Source organism: Danio rerio, chromosome 1 (genome assembly GCF_052040795.2).
Source record: "Danio rerio strain M-AB ecotype USA chromosome 1, GRCz13ab, whole genome shotgun sequence".
NCBI classification, from domain to species: Eukaryota; Metazoa; Chordata; class Actinopteri; order Cypriniformes; family Danionidae; genus Danio; species Danio rerio.
In genome coordinates, this window is record NC_141021.1 from 41,205,001 (window position 1) to 41,224,523 (window position 19,523).

At 36.1% G+C, this 19,523-nt stretch overlaps 2 protein-coding genes and 2 long non-coding RNA genes across 8 annotated transcripts in view; 1 reads left to right on the forward strand and 3 right to left on the reverse strand.

Moving 5' to 3' along the window:
- Nucleotides 1–19,523, forward strand: part of tenm3 (teneurin transmembrane protein 3) — a 971,756-nt gene that overhangs the window by 58,278 nt on the left and 893,955 nt on the right. The gene's annotated exons all lie outside the window — the stretch shown is intronic.
- vegfc (vascular endothelial growth factor c) overlaps nt 1–19,523 on the reverse strand; it is a 58,264-nt gene that overhangs the window by 22,455 nt on the left and 16,286 nt on the right. Inside the window, exons 2-5 of one of the 5 annotated variants that reach the window (XR_015475620.1) lie at nt 14,209–14,419; nt 13,801–13,988; nt 5,826–6,955; nt 4,323–5,265 (exon numbers count right to left, since the gene is read on the reverse strand). Coding sequence is in view for 4 of the 5 variants with exons in the window: in NM_205734.1 (NP_991297.1) it covers nt 6,816–6,955; nt 13,801–13,988; nt 14,209–14,422 (542 nt within the window). In the remaining variant the exon portion in view is untranslated. 5 annotated transcript variants of the gene reach the window in all.
- LOC147846953 (uncharacterized) lies at nt 8,002–13,535 on the reverse strand. The gene is made up of 3 exons (XR_015476744.1): nt 12,709–13,535; nt 11,017–12,601; nt 8,002–10,925 (listed from the first exon to the last, which is right to left on the reverse strand). It is a non-coding gene; the product is annotated as an uncharacterized LOC147846953 (long non-coding RNA).
- LOC141386131 (uncharacterized) lies at nt 14,998–18,148 on the reverse strand. The gene is made up of 2 exons (XR_015476748.1): nt 15,784–18,148; nt 14,998–15,637 (listed from the first exon to the last, which is right to left on the reverse strand). It is a non-coding gene; the product is annotated as an uncharacterized LOC141386131 (long non-coding RNA).

Genomic DNA, 19,523 nt, shown 5'->3' on the forward strand with positions numbered 1-19,523 from the left:
TTGCCATTTTGGTACTTCTGACAGTGGAAACAGATAAATGTGTACTAAACCTGTACTAAATCACTTAATATTGTACTAAACCACTCAATGATAATATCTAATTATACTATAATGATAATATCTATTGATAATAATGATAATATCTATTTGGTACTGATACAGTATTAACACTTTGGGTAACAATATAGACAGAGGGACCGCTTTTGTTTCTGAAAGTGTAGGAATGTACACCAGGCTTATTTTTCGCAAATCCACCAGAGGCCACTGTGTATGTCTTTTGAGAGCTCAAATTTCTCTCGTGAGTGCCATTTGTGCCTGCTGTTCTCATGTAAATCCACCAGAGGCTGCTGTAGACTGACTGACTGACTGACTGACAGATCGACTGACCCACCCTCCTCCTTCCCTAAACCCAATCAATAGGGTTCTAAAAAGCACCGACTGACCTGTCCACCCACTTCCCTAAACCAAACCAACAGTTTTAAAAAGCAAACCAGAAAAATAAAAGCCCTCGGTTGATTTTTACCACGTTTTCAGATTTTACCACATTCTCACTCTGTTGTTTACTTGTTTATTTAATTGTTTGGATTCAGTTTTTGTCTTACCCGCTTTCTGGAACTGCTATTTGCCGGACTCAAACCTTGTTGTCATTGTCAAATCCTCTCTGTGTCTCAAGTCCACAGACCTACATGGCAAGCTAACTGGACAAGCCGGTAACCGCGGGAAAGCCATTCATATGGAGGTAAACGGTCAGCTCATCCGCACAAAAATAAGATGACATACCGCCCCCTAGTGTTCGTAAAATATATCGGGGAAAAAAAATCGGGATTTCCAGAAATGTATATACATTTTCAGAATGAGCCTGTGTTGCAATTTTGTTACGATCAGCTGATAAATAGAAAACATTATTGACAATAACATTAAGGAACTATGCCTTTGTGACGTATTTAAAGCATCAATGTTTTAGTGGCAGAAATGAAATATTTCTGGTTTCAATAAAATGCTTTAATTTGTGTTTTGGAGATAAAGTGTTTTGATGTTAAGAGTTTAGGATTGTGAAAGTTTGAACAGTTGAGCAATTTTTGCCTCTGCACAACACCAAATGCAAAATGCTAAATGTCTCATTAGCATCAAAAGACAGCAAGCTAAAGTTGTTTACTAAATCATATTTCATCAATGATGTAATGACTTTCTAGTCCCATCAAACAAAGTGTTTTACTAAACAAAGTCAGTGCGCCACCACACTGTATGTGCGAAAGCCAATTTCTGAAGCACGTCATCCTTTCTGTCTTTCCTACAGATCATGTCTTTCTCAAAATGGCAAACATTTCTGCAATGCTTCTCCTTCTGTTTGCAAATGGATCTCTGTGCAATGGCGTAACATACTGGCTTCCATTGCCACACATGTGGGATCGATACGGTTCCTGCACACAGAATGAGCAGGCGCTGTTTTCACACACAAAGCGTGCATTATTAACATGTCTTTTTCACTCTTTTTCTCCTTTTCCTCAAAGTCTGTGTGCCAATGAGTCACTGTTTAGCACATCGACTTCTGTCACGAACAAGCAGATTGGCTAATCCTTCGTTCTGTGAGGGGATAAAATGATAAACATTTACACAAAATATGTAAGGGGACATTGCAGGGTTGAAATCTGGATGTGCTTCATTTAAAAAAAATAATGAAAAGAAAACAGACCCAGAATTTCTATTCTATTCAAGCCAGTATTTTGCAGATCACTTAGAGGAGGTTTTATGCAATCAGCACCTTTAGTGTTTAGGCGAAAAAAAAAAACATACTGTAGGTTTACACTACATTGTTTATTGGGATGCAAATATATGACAGCACAGCCACTGCAATAACTCCAGTGAGTTATGGCTTTAGAACAACAGCATTAACACTCTGCAAAAATAACATGTGTAATGGTTTAGTAGTGTTTAGTAATTGGTATTTGCATTTCATTCCTGAAATCTAGAGAACTCTTAACTTTTGTTTTGGAAAGGAATTGTGTCACTTCTAAAAGATTTTTCATTCAGATGGTTCTACCATTTTTGGTTAAGTGTGTGTGTCATGTGTCAACAGAACTTAAATATATTACTTAGTCATTAATAAATATCAGATTGAATTCAGATTTTAACATGCAACAAAAAAATTTATCTTTCTCTGTGGCCCAGTGGTTAGCACTGTTGCCTCACAGCAGGAACATCACTGGTTCTAGTCCTTACCAATCCAGTCAACGTTTCTGTGTGGAGTTGACATTTTCTCATCAAGCTCATGTAGGTTTCCCCTGGGTCCCCGGTTTTCTCCCACCATCCAAAAACATGCGACTTAAGTTAATTTGACTAATCCAAATCAGTGTTATAGACAAGCTCCTAGTAGGTAGTTATTTCTTGATAGCAATCCCTAATTGCTCATCAGCCATAAACAGCAGGGGAGTTTTCAAGATCTACCTGAGCTCAAACTCCCCTCTCGCCCTACAAACAGGAGGGAGCCCTCTGCTCGAGGTAGCAAATCTACAAATGCAATATTTTAGCCACAAAAAAGCTATGATTGGCTATGATTGGAAATATTTATAGAACCGTTAAAACATACACCAGCTATGCTTAATGCTTTACTTGATCAGTTCATATACATTAGGTTTAGAGCATGTAAGCAAATATATGAGTTTCATGAAATGATGACCTGAATGTACTTTTAAATAACGCTTAAGAGTTCCATAGAATAAAAAAGCCAAGAAAAAAAATGTTAAGCTGCATTCCTGAAAACTTCAGCTCAGATATACTTTTGAGCTGATGCAGCAAAAAAAAAAAAAGAGTACATTTTTACTGTTGATTCATGCTATTTTTTCGGTTTGCAGTTCTTGCTGTGTGCTTCGACTCTGCTCTCATTAGAATGAATCCACTATATTTCACAGTGACAGTAAAGGAAAAGGCAAAGGTATCAGTGATTTAAAAAATAAAAAAGGCAGTTTGGGAATGGAGAATAACAATGTTTAGACTCATTTTATGTCTCTTTGATTTTCTTTAGTGGCTAAAACTCAAGGTCGTCAGTGTTGCTCCGTTTCAAATGTAATATTTTTGAAACGCTGAAGATGATACAATATGTTCCGCAGTTTAAGCAAGCAATAGATACTTTCTTAAGAGTTCATTCCAACTTAAGTAGTCATCCTAAAATCTGAGTATTTCAAGAACCATTTCCTAATTTGTTGCTCATTTTTTTAGCTATCACTATATTAAAATGGAGAAAAGTGGATACTGTCTGTAATCCACCTAATTTACAACCAGAATGATCAATTACATTTGTTTCCTTTTTATTTACAAATAACATACTACAAATAACATAAATATAGTCACTCACACACACACACACACACACACACACACTAAAAACCAAGGGCTTTGTAGTTCACTTGTCAGTAGTGATTAGTTAATCAAATCCAAACACTGCATGGTAAGTTCATTAAGATTCCCTACTGGGATTTTCCTGCTTGACGAAATTCCTACAACAACACTTGCACAGGAAGATTACTGTCAGCTTAAACAATGGGTGGCCACACCACACTACTAGTAAGAAAATCAATTTGATGAGCTACTGTACGTCATTGGGCCTACAGTCACATCCAAAATACACACATCAGTGTAGCCACATATCCGCTGATGAGATGCTACTTGGAGCCAAAATCAACATCTTGAATGTCTTGGCAAGATGCTTTATCTGTTATGTAGGACCCCTTTAATCAGGGTATCCTGCACTATACGCAAGTACGTTTTCACACTTCAGCACTTCATTTCAGTCAAGATTTGTGTGAAGAAACACAAATGGTTTAAAGAGAATTTACATCTACAATTATGCACTTTCATCCAAAGCAGCATTTAAAGGGCACCTATTTACCCCTTTTTCAAGATTTAAGTCTATTGTGTCTCCACAATGTGTTTCAGCTCAAAACACCCAATCAGATTATTTATTATACCTTTCAGAATATTTTAATTTTCTGCTCTGAATACAATGTGCCCACCGTTCACATGTGCCTGTCAGAGTGTGCCTCAATCTTCACCTCAGCTGCATTAGATAAAAAGTACAGTGACAGACATGAAGGAAGCAGACCTCACGTAACATGTTTGAGAAATACTACAGTAGGAACTTTCCCAATGATTATTTGATGTATTTTTTTGTGGAGTTAATTCAAGCCTTTCTGCAATGATGAGTCACACACAATGTCATTGCAAAATTCACACACACACACACACACACACACACACACACACACACACACACACACACACACACACACACACACACACACACACACACACACACACACACACACACACACAGTGCGCATTTAACTTTGAACTCTTTTTGCATGGCAAATGTGACAGGACACATTAATATCCACTGCTGTATGGATATACGTTATGCTAATGTACAAAATAAACCTGATTTAACATCCACAAACTGCAATTGAAGTGTCTTTTTTATAATTGTGCTGACGTGGCTGTTCTGATGAATAAATGCAATTTTATTGTCTTTATTATAAGCATGCACTCTTTTTAAACATGTTTTAAACTTGTAAATCTCATTCTTGATCAGATCTGATCTGATGATGATTGAAAATCACAGCAAGCTGAACAGATCTTTTAATCCCAGTTGCTTTGATATGATTATACTCGTTGCTATGGAGACATGTTAATATGAAACTGTCAATCAATTTGGTCGGTTGGGAATCCAGACTCCTACGTTAAGTTGCTGTGGGCCTCAAAATGGGAAGGATTTGTATCCTATTTTAACATTAGAAAATTTTAAAAAAGATTTTAGAAAAAAAAAGAAACTTATTCTCTTTATATCACTCCAATATGACAGTGGACACACTATACATACACACAGTTCTGTCCAAACAGCTTACAAAAGATGATTTTCACCATAGGATATTTTTTATCAGGAAGGAAAAAGCACTCAGAATATATAGTGAAAATCTTAATAAAGCAACAAACCTTTAATATGATTGTTGAGAAATGTCAACTGTACATTGAATTCCATCAATTCCATCAAGTTTTGAATAAAAATAGTTTTTATAATGTAGGTGCTTAAACAAGTAGTTTAACCAAATATTTGCATGTATATTTGCTTTTACCGTGTATTAACTAGATTATTAGGACATTAGCTTCTATGGTTTGGTCAAATAATCATAACTTAGGGCGTCCTCACACTTTGTACACGATTGTCCCCCCTCCCGTCTTCCCCGATGGCCCGCACTCACATTACATTCGGGTCTGGGCACCAGGGCCGGAGTGGGACTCCTTTTCAGACCTGGAGTTTCAAGCCTCAGACCGGCCCACCTCAGTTCACGACTGACTATATTAAAATAAGGACATTTACAATTCAGTTTCTAATGACACTATCACGTCTTTTTTTTAAAAAACAGCTGCTTTAGAACTTCAAATGTTCAACAACCCTTGCAGTATTATATGTCTTAACAATAAAAATGAAAAAAAATTAATAAATACTCAGACGAGGTTCAAACACGGATCCGCAGCGTCGTAACCTAACGTGCTAACCACTGGACCACAACAGCTGTGCATCGAGAGATGGCTCGTCTGAGTTATATCATCATTAACCAGGCTGCGAGAAAATATATAAAAAGAGCAGAGCTGCGGTAAAATAAGAATAATATGAAGACTGTGGTCAAGTAAAAAAATAATAATTAATTTAAAAAGTGTGACTGCTGAGAGCAACAGATTCTGGAGCTAGGGACACCGGCCCTCGCAGCCAAAAAACAGACCGGCCCACCGGGAATTCTCCCGGTCCTCCCGATTAGCCAATCCGGGCCTGCTGGGCACGCTTAGGAAACTAAGGATTTCTTCAGTTATATCACTTTAGTCGTTTGATATGCAGTGACACGCAGTCAAATATTTCACCGAAGAGATCAGCCACTTTTGACGCTCATAAACAATCATAAAGTCCTCGTGTTGCAGGAATTAGGAGGTTTGCTGTAGGTGCAGCTGTGGTGCAGTGAGGGGTTTGCATCTTTAATTTACTACGACAGTTTTTGTGTTCATTGAACAGTAAGAATGAATAATAAATCCATATAAAACAGTCCCTTAAAAGTTACGTGTCGCTTTCAGTTTCAGGCTCAGGCTGGTTTTGCACTCACACACAAGCGTACCGCGCCAAAGTCCAAGTGAACCGCCTGAGCCAAATTCAGAGCACTTACACTTCTCAAACTATCAGAGAAATGGGCCTGGGCACGGTTCGAATAGCATAGTGTGAATGCGCCCTTAATTGAAATTTGCTTCTTTATCAGTTCTAAAACATCTTCCTGCCATTCAAAATGAGAAAACCAAGTAACCAACTAGTAAAACTTTGCCTTCAAATAGCTTTTATCCATAAAAATTCCATTATATATTTTTTCTTTGCATGTACATGGCAGGTTAGATTTTGTAACAGAGCTAAAATGTGCGCAAGTTCTTATATCTTTATTCAAGATGTCACATTATGTCATACCAGACATAACCAGCATAATGTTACAAAAATGTGGTAAATAGTGTCAAAATAAATTGAATACAATCATCATTATCATTGTCTTTGCAACAATAAGCTGATACATTCGTGACTTAAAATAGATTTGAAACTCTAGCTTTAATATGTTCAGTATACCCATACACAAGTAATTGCAGTGCAATCAAATATTTCACCTGGAACAGACATGTGTTTTAGAATATAATGACATTCTATTGAAACCTTCTAAGCATTCAAAGCAACAGAAAAAAGAAAATACTGTAGATGTAAAAAAAAAAAAACACTTGTGTGTTTGAACACTTACTCTGTTAGGGCCCTTCGTATGATTGAGTGCTGCTGTCGGTACAAATTTTGTTTTGACAAACAGCTGCAGGAAGTGTGGTTGGCGAAGCTTATGGTGACCGGTTTGGTTCCTTGCTTGACTGGAACTGTGATTTCAAACAACTGCAGGATGAAAATAGAAGAAAGGTCATATTTTCAGTGAAATCAGACTAATGCAGACTATCTGACGTAAATGTGAAATCGTAGGAAAGGTTACTTAATCTTTAAGGAGTGTGCTGGATGTCAAAATGAAATGTGGTCTGTCAATTATATCTGAATCGAGATTAATGAAAAGATTTATGTTTAAATGAGTTGTGCAACTGCGAGATTACACAGAGTTTCTCTGAAATCTTTGAGTGTTCAAACAACCACAACTAGAGTATGATCAAACAGACTGGTAAGGGGAAATGGGTAATGGGGAACTTGTGCTAGATTATTTGCAAGGCAGGCAAATACTGTTACACCAATAAATCACAACTTCCTCCAGCTATAGGGAAACATTCCTAAGAATGTATGTTGAATGAGCAATTAGAAGTAGTGGTAATGAGAATATGTAGCTAAAATATAGTACATACAGTTGAAGTCAGAATTAATAGCCCCCTGAATTATTAGCCCCCCTGTTTATTTTTTCCCCCAATTTCTGTTCAACGGAGAAAAGATTTTTTTAAACACATTTTTAATCATAACAGTTTTAAAAACTCATTTCTAATAACTGATTTATTTTATCTTTGCCATGATGACAGTAAATAATATTTTACAAAAGATTTTTTAAGACACTTCTATACAGCTTAAAATGACATTTAAAGGCTTAACTAGGTTAACTAGGTTAATTAGACAAAGTAGGGTAGTTAGTCAAGTTATTGTGTAATGATGGTTTGTTCTGTAGACTATCGAAAAAAAAATATAGCTTAAAGGGGTTAATAATTTTAACTTTAAAATGGTGTTTAAAAAATTAAAAGCAAAAAAAAAACTGTTGTTCAAACTTTGAAAAAAAAAAGCATAAACATAAATACACAATAAAAGCATCCTACATCTGGTCCATATGACTTTTTTGTATTCACAATTTTCTGATGCCACAAAATAGCTTTAAATGAGAAAAAGATTGACATTCACTTATTAACATTTTTAAATTTTAACTTTTAGAAAACTTTTATGGTTTCTTTCTTTTTGAAGGCTTTAGATGATAACTGTTATGGCACAGAAATAAATGTGGAAAGAAAGTCATAGAGACCTGGAACAACAAAAGACTTAATCATAGATGACATAAATTTCACAGTTGGTCTTTTATGGTCTAGTCTACTCATCAAACTCTTATATTTACTGTTCTTTTTGGGACGAATAACGGTTGCAAAAGAAATCTGGATAATTCATAAACCAAAGCAGCAAATTCTTATAGCAGGACAAACAAACAAACAAGCTTCCAAAATTTCTGGAATGTTAAGCTTCCCGCTTTCAGCTCCCGTTAGATTAACTTATCACTCTCAAGACACACATACATTTGTTATGTCTGATGAGTAAGCAAATTATGGGATGTTCCAGTCCTCTCGATTCCACAATACTTGACCGTTTCCTCTCTGTCAGTTTCTGGACTCTTCTGCATTATATACATACATGTAAGTGTCATGCAGCCATTATTCATCTGCACATACATCTAAATATATTTAAGAGTTTACACTTAGTTGATGATTGTTTATAAAGCTTGTTTGGCATGCTGTTGTCCTGGGAGAGAGCCCTGAGCTCATAAGATCCTCGGCTAGGGCTCTCCCCCATTTGCAAGGCGAGAGGGGAGCTTGAGCTCAGATAGATCTTGAGAATTCCCCTACTTCAGAAGCTAATGAACTGATAGTGATGGCTCTTAAGAGATAACTACTTACTGAGAGCATGGTGCCGATTTGGTTTAGTTCATTCACTTAAGTTAAGTTTTTAGATGGATGGAGGAAGCCGGGGAACCTGGGGGAAACCCACATGAGCACTGGGAGAATGTGTAAACTGCACAGAAACTTTGGCAGGCTTGGTAAGGACTAGAACCAGTGACATTCTTGCTGTAAGGCAACAGTGCTAACCACTGGGCCACCGTGCCACCCATCTAGGAAAGGAGGGGAATAGGGATGGAAGGGGAGATTTTTCAAAAGGAAGATGGCTGTTACATGGAATTTAGGGTATTTATAGTGGCTTAGGAATCTTCTGATTGGTGAATCATAAATTGAATAATAAAGGACCGGCTGCAAGCAATCATAGGCATGTGATCCTCTCGAAATTAGTTTATAAATGAACTTCACTAGCTACAAAATTAAAATACAGTATTGTGAAAATGTACTACATAAAAGAGGAATTAATCAAAACTACAAGGACAATCTTAGAGGGACTATTTTGGTGTTAGATCACTTCCAAATCTCACAATAGCCCCTTTCACACATACAGACCTTTCCGGAAAATTACCGGCAATTTTCCGGAAAGGTTGTATGTGTGAACAGGCCTTTTTTGAAAATACCGGTAAATTAGTTCTGGCTATTTTCCGGAAAGAGAAGTTGTAACATTACCGATAATTTGCCGGAATGCTGCGCTGTGTGAATGCAGAAGGAAAATTGCTAGAAAGAGCGCGTGTACATCTAGAACCTGCTGACGTGAGACACCTGCTTTAGCCAATCAGAACAGTCAGATGCATTCACGTGCGCGCGGTTTATGAGAATAAAAACCTTTGAATATTTTTCCAGACACCTTTAGCTGCTAGATGTTAGTCAGATAATGTTTCTATGTTCCTTTTTAATGCTAACTGTGTAAATATTTATCGATAAAATGTTTATGATAATCCGTTGTTTGTTTACCTTCAAGCTTTGCGTGTGCCCGTGAGCGCCCATAGCGCCAGCACACACACATATCATGAACATCTCGACATGCGAAAGTGTTTCTCTATGTTTTCATTAGAGTTGTACTCAATACTGATCCATCCGAAGAGTTTGTAATGTAGTCAAATGTTTACAAACACAAGCGCAGCCTTTTAGAGGTCATTTCTGGTTAATGATGTCAGAATTTACCGGCATTTTGCGATGGATGTGTGAATGCTCTTTTCTGGAAAAATTCCGTAACGTCCTCGCCTGTGTGAACAGCGCTTTTTTGAATATACCGGTAAAGTCGTTCCGGAAATTTTCCGGATATTTACCGGTATCACTGTGTGAAAGGGACTAATGTTTGTCTAAATCCATAAGACATGTTCATCTTCTGAACACAAATGAAGATAGTATTATTGAAAGCTGAGATTTCTGTTCCTACACTCTTATCACCCCAAAAATGTAAAAAATATTAATAATTAAAATGAATCAAGTTTTCTGTGAAGCCTATTTAGCTGATTTAAAGCTGATTTACTTTTTTAAAAAGTTAAAATTTGGAAATATGCTTTCTTAATGTCAGAGAAAGAAAGAGATTTATTCTTGTGTGTCATGCAGTAGCCAATAAAGTTTGTTCTTGGCTGTAAATCAAAGCATGGTTCTAGCTTCTGGCTTTTTTGAATACGTGAATAAGCACCAACATTAAACCTGTTCATTGTACACTATAAGGCAATCATATACTTTTAAAAGACTTTGCTTAAATTACTTGATTTGTTATTTATTTTTTATTTTTTTTATTTTTGTGATTTAAAATATCATACTTGCCGTAGAGGGACAGAAATCTTTATTTTGAAAAATGTACATTTATTTGTGTTTCAAAGATGAGTAAAAGCTCAAAAGATATGCAATAAACTAAGAGTGAGAAAACCAAGGCAGAATTTTCATTTTGGGGTTAAAAGCAACATTTTAAACAAGAATAATGGGAGGATTAACAGCCTAGCTTTCAACAACATACAGTATGCTGAATTGGTATAATGAAATCTAGACAAAAGCTTGGGAAAAACTCTTTCTCTTTGATGTTTGCAGAACTGCTTTTACCAGGACAAGTGATCCCAAAAGCTTCACATGCTCACTCTGTAAATGTGTCAGTCAACCAGTCTTGATGGAAAAGAAGAAAAATAATAATTTATTGCAGTATTAATAGTTTACATATGTAGATGCAGGTGAGACATGGGTCAGATAAATCTGGATGTCCATTTAATCTCTCTCTCTCTCTCTCTCTCTCTCTCTCTCTCTGAGACTGACAAATTTGTTATTGTCTCTTTATACACTTGATATTTTACTTTCAACATTGTCAACATTGATATATTCATATCACATTGTGCTAAACATCTTGTTAATCTTAATACTATTAATTAAAAATGCAACCATAAGATAACATTTTACTAATAATTTTATGATCCACATCATAAAATTTTATGATATTTCACTCTCTTAGGCGTTTAAGGTCTGTTTTGAAACGTCTATTTTGTAATTGTTCTACATTTGTGCTAAAGGTAAATATCTTATTAATCTTAATACCATTGATATAAAATGCAACCATCTGATACATATTTTACTCTTGACCCAGTCGTTTCGTCAATGAATCCTGGAGCTTGTAATTTCATAATCCAAATCTTACTAAAATATTTTGAAATATCTTCACGTTGCATCTGCTGTTCAGGCTTTGTGCCCAGAATGGGAGTGTAGCGTCTCCGGCGCAGTAGCGTGGACATGGAGACCTTGACCTGCACGGGCTGCTCAACTGGTGGGAGGGCGTCATGGTTTAAATCACAAGAGGAGAACCCATTGCCTGTTAAGGTCAGCCCACCCAAAATAAGTGGGCAATTAAAGGTGGCCTACTTGCGAATAATTCACAGCCATGACCTCCCAACCAAACCCCTGCCTCATCCACATCTCTGTAAATCAAAGCTTAACAGATCATCTCTACACAGGGGAGCAGGCTTTAAAACAAAAGCAGACACTTTTATTTGAATACGCTATAAATATATTCATTAAAGATTATTCAAGTTTACTACCTAAAGAAAGGACTAGATTTAAATAGATGTTAGGTAATAGTATCCACCAAAGCAAATAAATAAATAAGTGTTTGGATGTAATTTAGGAAAAAATACGACAAATACAGAAACAAATACAGACATGATAACCTGTATAATCTGTATATATTTATATGTATAGGTGTGTGTGTGTTTTATATTTTCCTTCATTAACCTTGTATAATTTAAACATATTTTCTTCTATTCTATTACATCACAATGCTGTAAAATAAAGAATATGTATTATATGGGACATTTTCCCAGAAACGTACACAAGAAATGTGACCGAGCCTGACCTTTAACCTTGTCTTCCTCAAAAAAATTATGAAAGCAAGCATAAAATCATACAATTCAATGATAAAACACATCCTTGATCACTGCCAGTTTCTCCTCCATCAAATAATATCACTACCTATATAGGTATAGCCTTAAAGGTGTATTGAACGCGTTTTATCTCTTCTGACTTACAGAAACATGGGGACAATTGTAAAATAGTATTTATCTGTGGAATCTATTTATAATTTCATGTTTTTTAATCAACTGATGTGAATGATAACATCTTAAACTTGCTATTTCAAAGTTTTTTTTTTTTTTAAATAACAGTTTTTAGAATAACAAAATTATTAAAGCTGTAGGTTCAATTTGGCTTAGGACAGGGACAATGACAGGGTTTGTAAATTTGTAAAGTGCTTTTAATAATAGTAAAAAAAAGAAAACCTGAGAACCAAAAGAATTCCATTACAGAACAACTCGCATAAATACACTTTCAGTCTATTTTAGACATTTTTTGTCATGAAATACTTTTTATTCACTGTATTTATGTTTTTTTGTTTTGTTTTGTTTTTTATCTTGGCTCAGTTAGTGTTTCTGTGTGGAGTTTGCATGTTCTCCCTGCCTTCACGTGGGTTTCCTCCGGGTGCTCCGGTGTCCCCCACTGTCCAAAGACATGCGGTACAGGTGAATTGGGTAAGCTAAATTGTCCGTAGCATATGTGTGTGTGTGTGTGAATGAGTGCGTGGATGTTTCCCTGAGATGGGTTGCGGCTGGAAAGGCATCTGCTGCGTAAAAACTTGCTGGATAAGTTGGCGGTTCGTTCAGCTGTGGCGACCCCGGATTAAAAAAAGGGACTAAGCCGACAAGAGAATGAATGAATGAATGAATTTATGTTTTTATTTCATGTCCCATACCGTTTTTGGTAGAATGTCTCATATATGCATTACTAACAATTATTACAATTATACCTTCCAAATCAAATGAACTTAGAAAGTATTTGAAATGCAAGTGTCTATTTTAATGTTTCAAAAACAACAACAAAAAACGAAGTTTAAAATGTCAATACGCATAACAGATTTTTTAAACATACTTTTAAAGACATCCATTTATTAATTTTCTCTTTATTAATCCGGGGTCGCCACAGCTGAATGAACCACCACCTTATCCAGCATATGTTTTACGCAGTGGATGCCTGTCTAGCTGCAACCCATCACTGGGAAACACCCATACATTCTTGCATTCACACACATACACTACGGACAATTTAGCTTAACCAATTTATCTAAGCATATGTCTTTGGTTTCTTTGGTCTTTGGAGGAAGCCCATGCCAACACGGGGAGAACATGCAAACTTCACACAGAAATGCCAACTGACCCAGCTGAGGCTTGAACCAGCGACCTTCTTGCTGTGAGGCGAAAGCGCTACTCACTGCACCACCTTGCCGCCCTTTATAGCCATTTATATATTTATTTTATATTTTAATATTTAATTTTATTTTAAAGAGTGTCAAATGATGGTAAATGTTTGATAATCTTTTAATTACATGATATAGGATTCTTACATATGATTACAAAAAAAACTGCATTGCATTGAACAATTAATCATATAAACTTTTTTTAATTAATAGAATTTATAAAGAATTTTGAGGTCATTGCATTTACTTATAAAAAAAATATATAAATCAATATTTAAATACCAGTATTTAGATCAATATTCCTAATAACACTGCCCTTCAGATTTGTGGATGTGGATACATGAATGACTTTGACTCACCGTCTTGCTGATGTATGAAGTGCTGATGTTCCTGCACTGAAGCTCCTCACTGTTACAGCAGCCCCCACATCTGTAGACAGACACGCAGGGTGGTTTATAGAAGGTGTTTGTAGCCCCAAACTCTTTCCCCACATCTAAACAAACTTGGCGTGGCATGCACAGCGTCTTTCTCCACTCTATCTCAATACCTGGAGGAAGTGCAGCGAGACAGGAAGAAGAGAAACATTAAAAAAAAGGCCACCACTGAAATGCTTTACATGCTGTGTTCATAATCTGACACATTCTTGGCATTCTAAAGATCCTTTTTTGGGTATTGTCAAGCATCAAAATCTCTTGGCTGTCAGACAATAATGACAGAAAAATACTGCCAACACAATCTTTGGCGGTTCTAAATTAATAGTCACTCACTTTTCAAAAGTTCAAGATTGATGAAAGCAGCCGCAAAGGAGGCCTCCTCCGACCTTGTTTCTGTGGAGCTTGGTTCTCTGCGAAGTAAGCGCGACCCCATCTTGGAACGGCACTTCAGCATGATCCGGTAGGTAGGGTAAACTATCCTCATGAGTTCATCCACACTACCCGCTGAACGCAACTGCTCCACCAGGTCTGGCTCTGAATGCTCCTGCTGAGACACAGACAAGCAGGATAGAAACAGCCTCAGAATTCTGCAATCATGTGCCCCATACTAACATTGACACAGCTCTGTCACAATAAAAAATATATACAATTATTAAGTGTTGACGAACACATACCCACCACTGTGGTCACAAATGAATGACTCCTATTTAAAGGGATAGTTCATGCAATCATTTACTCACCCTTGCATCGTTCCAAAATAATTTTTTTTTTTAAACTGTCCGGTCACACAATCAGAATGGCATTGGAAGTCATAGGAAACATAAATTACAGCACCACATTAGTTTAGAAAGAGAAGTTACACATAAAATCTGCATTCTTTTGTGACCTTTCTGCTGTTCAAAGGCTTCCATAAGGCCTTTATTGTTTTTTTATTGTTTTTTTACATTTAAGTGAATTAATTAAAAACTGCAATATTTAATCTAAATCTATATTAACTTTCACTGAATATGCACCAAGCCAGAGTTTCATTATTTTTTCTTCATAAAAAAAATCTGCAAGCACTGCATGGTCTCAACAAATATCCATGTACACAAAACCACTAAAATGACTCAAAACAATGTATTTTTGTTGTACTAAAAAAAATCTGTAAGCACTGTATTGTCTTAAAAAATATCAGTGTATACGCAAAACCGCTAAAACTACTCAAAACAATGCAGTAGACATGCCAGACCAGTATATGGTTCTGTAATTCTGCCACAGAGATACACTAAAAACAGAGCCGATGACAGGGCATTCTCATAAACTTCAAGTGCGAGTAGTCCACATTGGTAGTGGTTGTTGTTGTTGCATTGCAGTATATAGCGGTATTTGACTTGACACAAATGGGGTGATGACATAATTGTTTTACAAAATAAATAGATTTGTGATACATGATGCATAAAAACAGAGAGACCTGGCTTAAAAAAATATCAGTTTCACTTTCCCAAAAAGTCAAGATGAAACGGCAATTTAATTATTTATTTATTTATTTATGTATACAGCTAAATGTGTCTCCAGTTTAACAGGCTGCTAAAGTCTTCTTCTGTGACTAATATATTTGTTAAACATGAACAAATCTTTTCTTTGTGTAATTTGTTTCAGTTACCAAAAGTTTGGGTGACACTTATTTTAGTGTCATTGTTATACCTTTACATGAACTTACTATAGAAATAACAATAAAATATATGTACATGCAATGACTCTAAGCCAGGGATGCCTAAACCTGGCCCTGGAGGGCCAGTGTCCTGCATAGTTTAGCTAAAAACTTCCAACCAGGAAGAGCTTAGTCAGCTTGGTTCAGATGTGTCTGAAGCTAAACTTTGCAGTACACTGGCCCTCCAGGACCAGGTTTGGGCACCAATCCCAAACTTTACACAGCAATTAATTAACATTACATAGCAATATAATATAACATAATTTCATGCAACAAGCAACAAGGACAAAATGAAATAAAGTGTAAGCAACTTATATATAATAAAGCATTATTCCCAGATACCAACCATGGTGATCCAGTTACTTCGAATAATCTTGATCTTCAATGAATATGTTCACATATATTATATGTGGTTGTCTGTCACTAGTACGGCTCAGAACAATATTTTGTGTCTCATTACATGGCTACTTGCAACAAAGAATAAACATAAGCGAAATAAAGTACATGTGAGGAGGTTGTTTCCACACAATAAAGCCCTTCCGGCTGCTGATAAGCATGTTACGTTTTTTCTTTATTCCAAAGTACACCGGCTGGATGTATTTTATACCTTACTTAACATTTGCTAATTTTTCAATGACATTAACATCTCATAGAAAAGGAATCTGGTTTATCAACTTTAAACTTTAGGTGAATTACAGTAAATTACAGTCGGCTCATGTCATTATTACAGAAAGAAGTCCTTTAGTTAATTATAAATGTCAAAACAAAAAATTTTCATTTTGTCACAATGCATTTGCTCTTTAGGAATTGTCATAAAGGCACTGGTCAAACACAAGCATCATGCACAAAGCAACAGTATTTGACACCTATTGAAACTGTGTTGTGTTTTGTTGTACTTGTTTACCACCAATCTTCATTGTATGGACAAAAGTCCCACTCAGACACAAAATATATTCTATGATGTCAAAAAGGAAATGGTGACTATCCTGTTACTGACACAATCAAAAGTAGAAATAAACTTATGTGCTTGGATGTTCCAGCATATTGACTTTCCATTACAGTTAAGCATGCTATATTAGACGTATCCCAGAGAGAAGAGAAACATCTTCTTTTGTTTTGCCATGTTCGTATTACTGGCATCAATTAAGTAAAATAGTTTGCACCCCAAGGTTACATAACCACAGATAAATGTACAGCTAAAATCCTAAATAAAAGCTACAAATATTAATTGAACTCCGGCATGTTGTCTTTAATCATGCAGACATCAAAAAATGTTTACTCATCACTTTTTTAACCCCTTCAGACCCTGCGTCCATTACAATGGACATCACATGACATCCCATTTTACTGAAATTTGGAAAATAATTCAGGTCTGAAGGGGTTAAATCAATCAGCTGATACAGCTAACAGCTGTATAAGTCACAATGTGAGAAACTCAGCCATGCAAATAAAGGCTCACATGAAGTACTGTAACTGTCAGACTTCAATGGTCTCTTGTGACCAAGTCAATTGACATATTGCTTACTCAGTAAGCTGATGGATGTGACCCAGAGTTGCCTGTAAAGATGGAGCCATGTCTGTCTCAATCAAACCCCCAAGTCTTGACCTTCCCCCATTTCCAGCAGAATAAATGTTTGCAAGAAACACCAACAGCATCTGACAACAGCCTTAAGTCCCTGATGGAAAAAGATACTGCTGTCTGGGAAATTCCAGGAATTATGCCCAGTTTACCCACATAGCTGATCATAGCTGTTGATAAAAAAAACCCTCCTCCCACTTGCGGAGGTGTTAAGAAGTGATAATAATACAACTTGGGCCTCTTGTTTCCTCTTTAAGAAGGCCAGTCTTTGGTGATTCTTCGCTCTGTATCACCTTTGACATGATTAAACATTCTATTTTAAGGTCAAAATATCATTAGGCAAATAACCAAGTTACCAAGAGAGAATTTATAAGTACAATATTTTCTAGGCCTCCCTACTCTCATTTTTCCTTTAAACAAACAGCTTTATTTTATTAAAAAGTGGTGGTCCACTACGATTTCATATTTTAAACTTTAGTTTTTCTGTGATGTAGCTGTGTAAACATAAACAACATCTTTGAATGTAGGACACTCAAAATTCAATGCAAAGGAGTTTTTACGGAGTTAGATTAGCAAAGCATCGAACAAAGTTTGAGGACTACAAAAAAATACAACTGGGTTAATGATGTTATAAACCCTTCAGGTTACGTAGGAAACGTGCAATGATGGGGCGTGGCCACAGAGGCACTGTAATATTACAGCAGAGAAAACCCCATTTTATTTATCTCATTTCCGCTTTTTCGCCCTAGCTCACTATGGCTAGGGAGGCGAGCGCGAGTATTTACAAAGCTCCAATTACTTAAAAACGCACAAACTGGGCACAATTTCACTGCGTGTGTGTTCTCTGGACAGTCTTTCAATGACACTTACAGCAAAAGTCCTATTTCACTGCGATTGAGAGAATGAAAGGAAACTTCATTTCTCTCTTTCTCACTGTGCCCATTTGACTGCTGGCGGGACTTTTCCTCTCCTCTCAGCTGTTACAGTGATACTTCTGGATTCAGACATGAGCGCATGTCTGCAGAGTTTTCTCCACCTTGTCTATCATGAATTGGCTGTGATTGATGCTGCCGTTTTTCCATGTTACTCATCTGTGAACAACACCAACACGTAAGAGCCAATCGCAGCCCTTTCTGTTGAGCGTGCGATTAATTAAATTGGTGTAAGAAGGAACTTGCTAGACAAAGAACAGAAAGACAGTGGGATATTTATATTTGTTTATTTGCTATAAACGCTCATGTTGTTTAAAGGTACAGTTTATATATATATATATATATATATATATATATATATATATATATATATATATATATATATATATATATATATATATGTGTGTTTGTATTAAAGGATAAAATTGTATTTTAAGTAGTATATAAATATAAATATATTTATACATCTTAACACAAGAATTGCTGTGCTGTGAAGAAAATACAAAGCTGTGTATGGAAAGCATTGTTAATGCACCGTGATGCACCGAGATATCAAATTGAACCGAATCGTTGGCATGATAATCGTAACTGAACCGATCGTGAGACGGTATATCTGCACGATATTGGAAAAAATTGACATTGCGATATTTTTTTTCCCTGCGATATATATTGCAATATATATATATATATATATATATATATATATATATATATATATATATATACTTAAGATATACTTTTGCACACATTACATACAGTATCACTGTTTTATCTGCTGCACCACTGACTGTAAAATTCTTCCACAAAGAACTGGAGCAAGTTTTTTTTTTTTTTGGCTGGTGGAGGACCAAGAATGACTCAGCAGCAGCCTCACTCATCTATTTGGGTGCCTAAAAGTTAATAAGTGATGGCCATAGATGTATATATCTATGAGTGATGGGAAGCAATGCTAAGGTTAACTAGCTTAGCATATATCTTGCTGTCTGCAAGTACCATAAAACTCCTATAAGTGCATACAATTCGACACAACTACACAAGCATCGTTTTAACCTTTATAACCGAACGTTAACGTTACTCTGTCAACAGTCTATTGTCTTAATTACCGCGCTAACAGAACTAACTTACGTAAGCAGAGAGCAACAGATTGCAGACGTCAATAATGCAGCGTAATGGAATAATATACCGATCAAACTCCGCTTTAAGTACGCTACAAGTTTATAAACTGCCTCTGGAACCCAGTTCATATACAAAAATTTATTTAACAAAAATAGTAATGCAGTTAAGTAATTTTCGCTCTGTCAAGCTCTTCTCTGTTGCTGTGTGCAACTGTGTGCGACTCACTCACTCACTCACGCGGGCATGCACTGCGGTCTCATGAGGAAACACAGCTTTTTGATATAATATTTGTTCGAAATAAGTATTGGTAAAAACACGCTATTCGTGC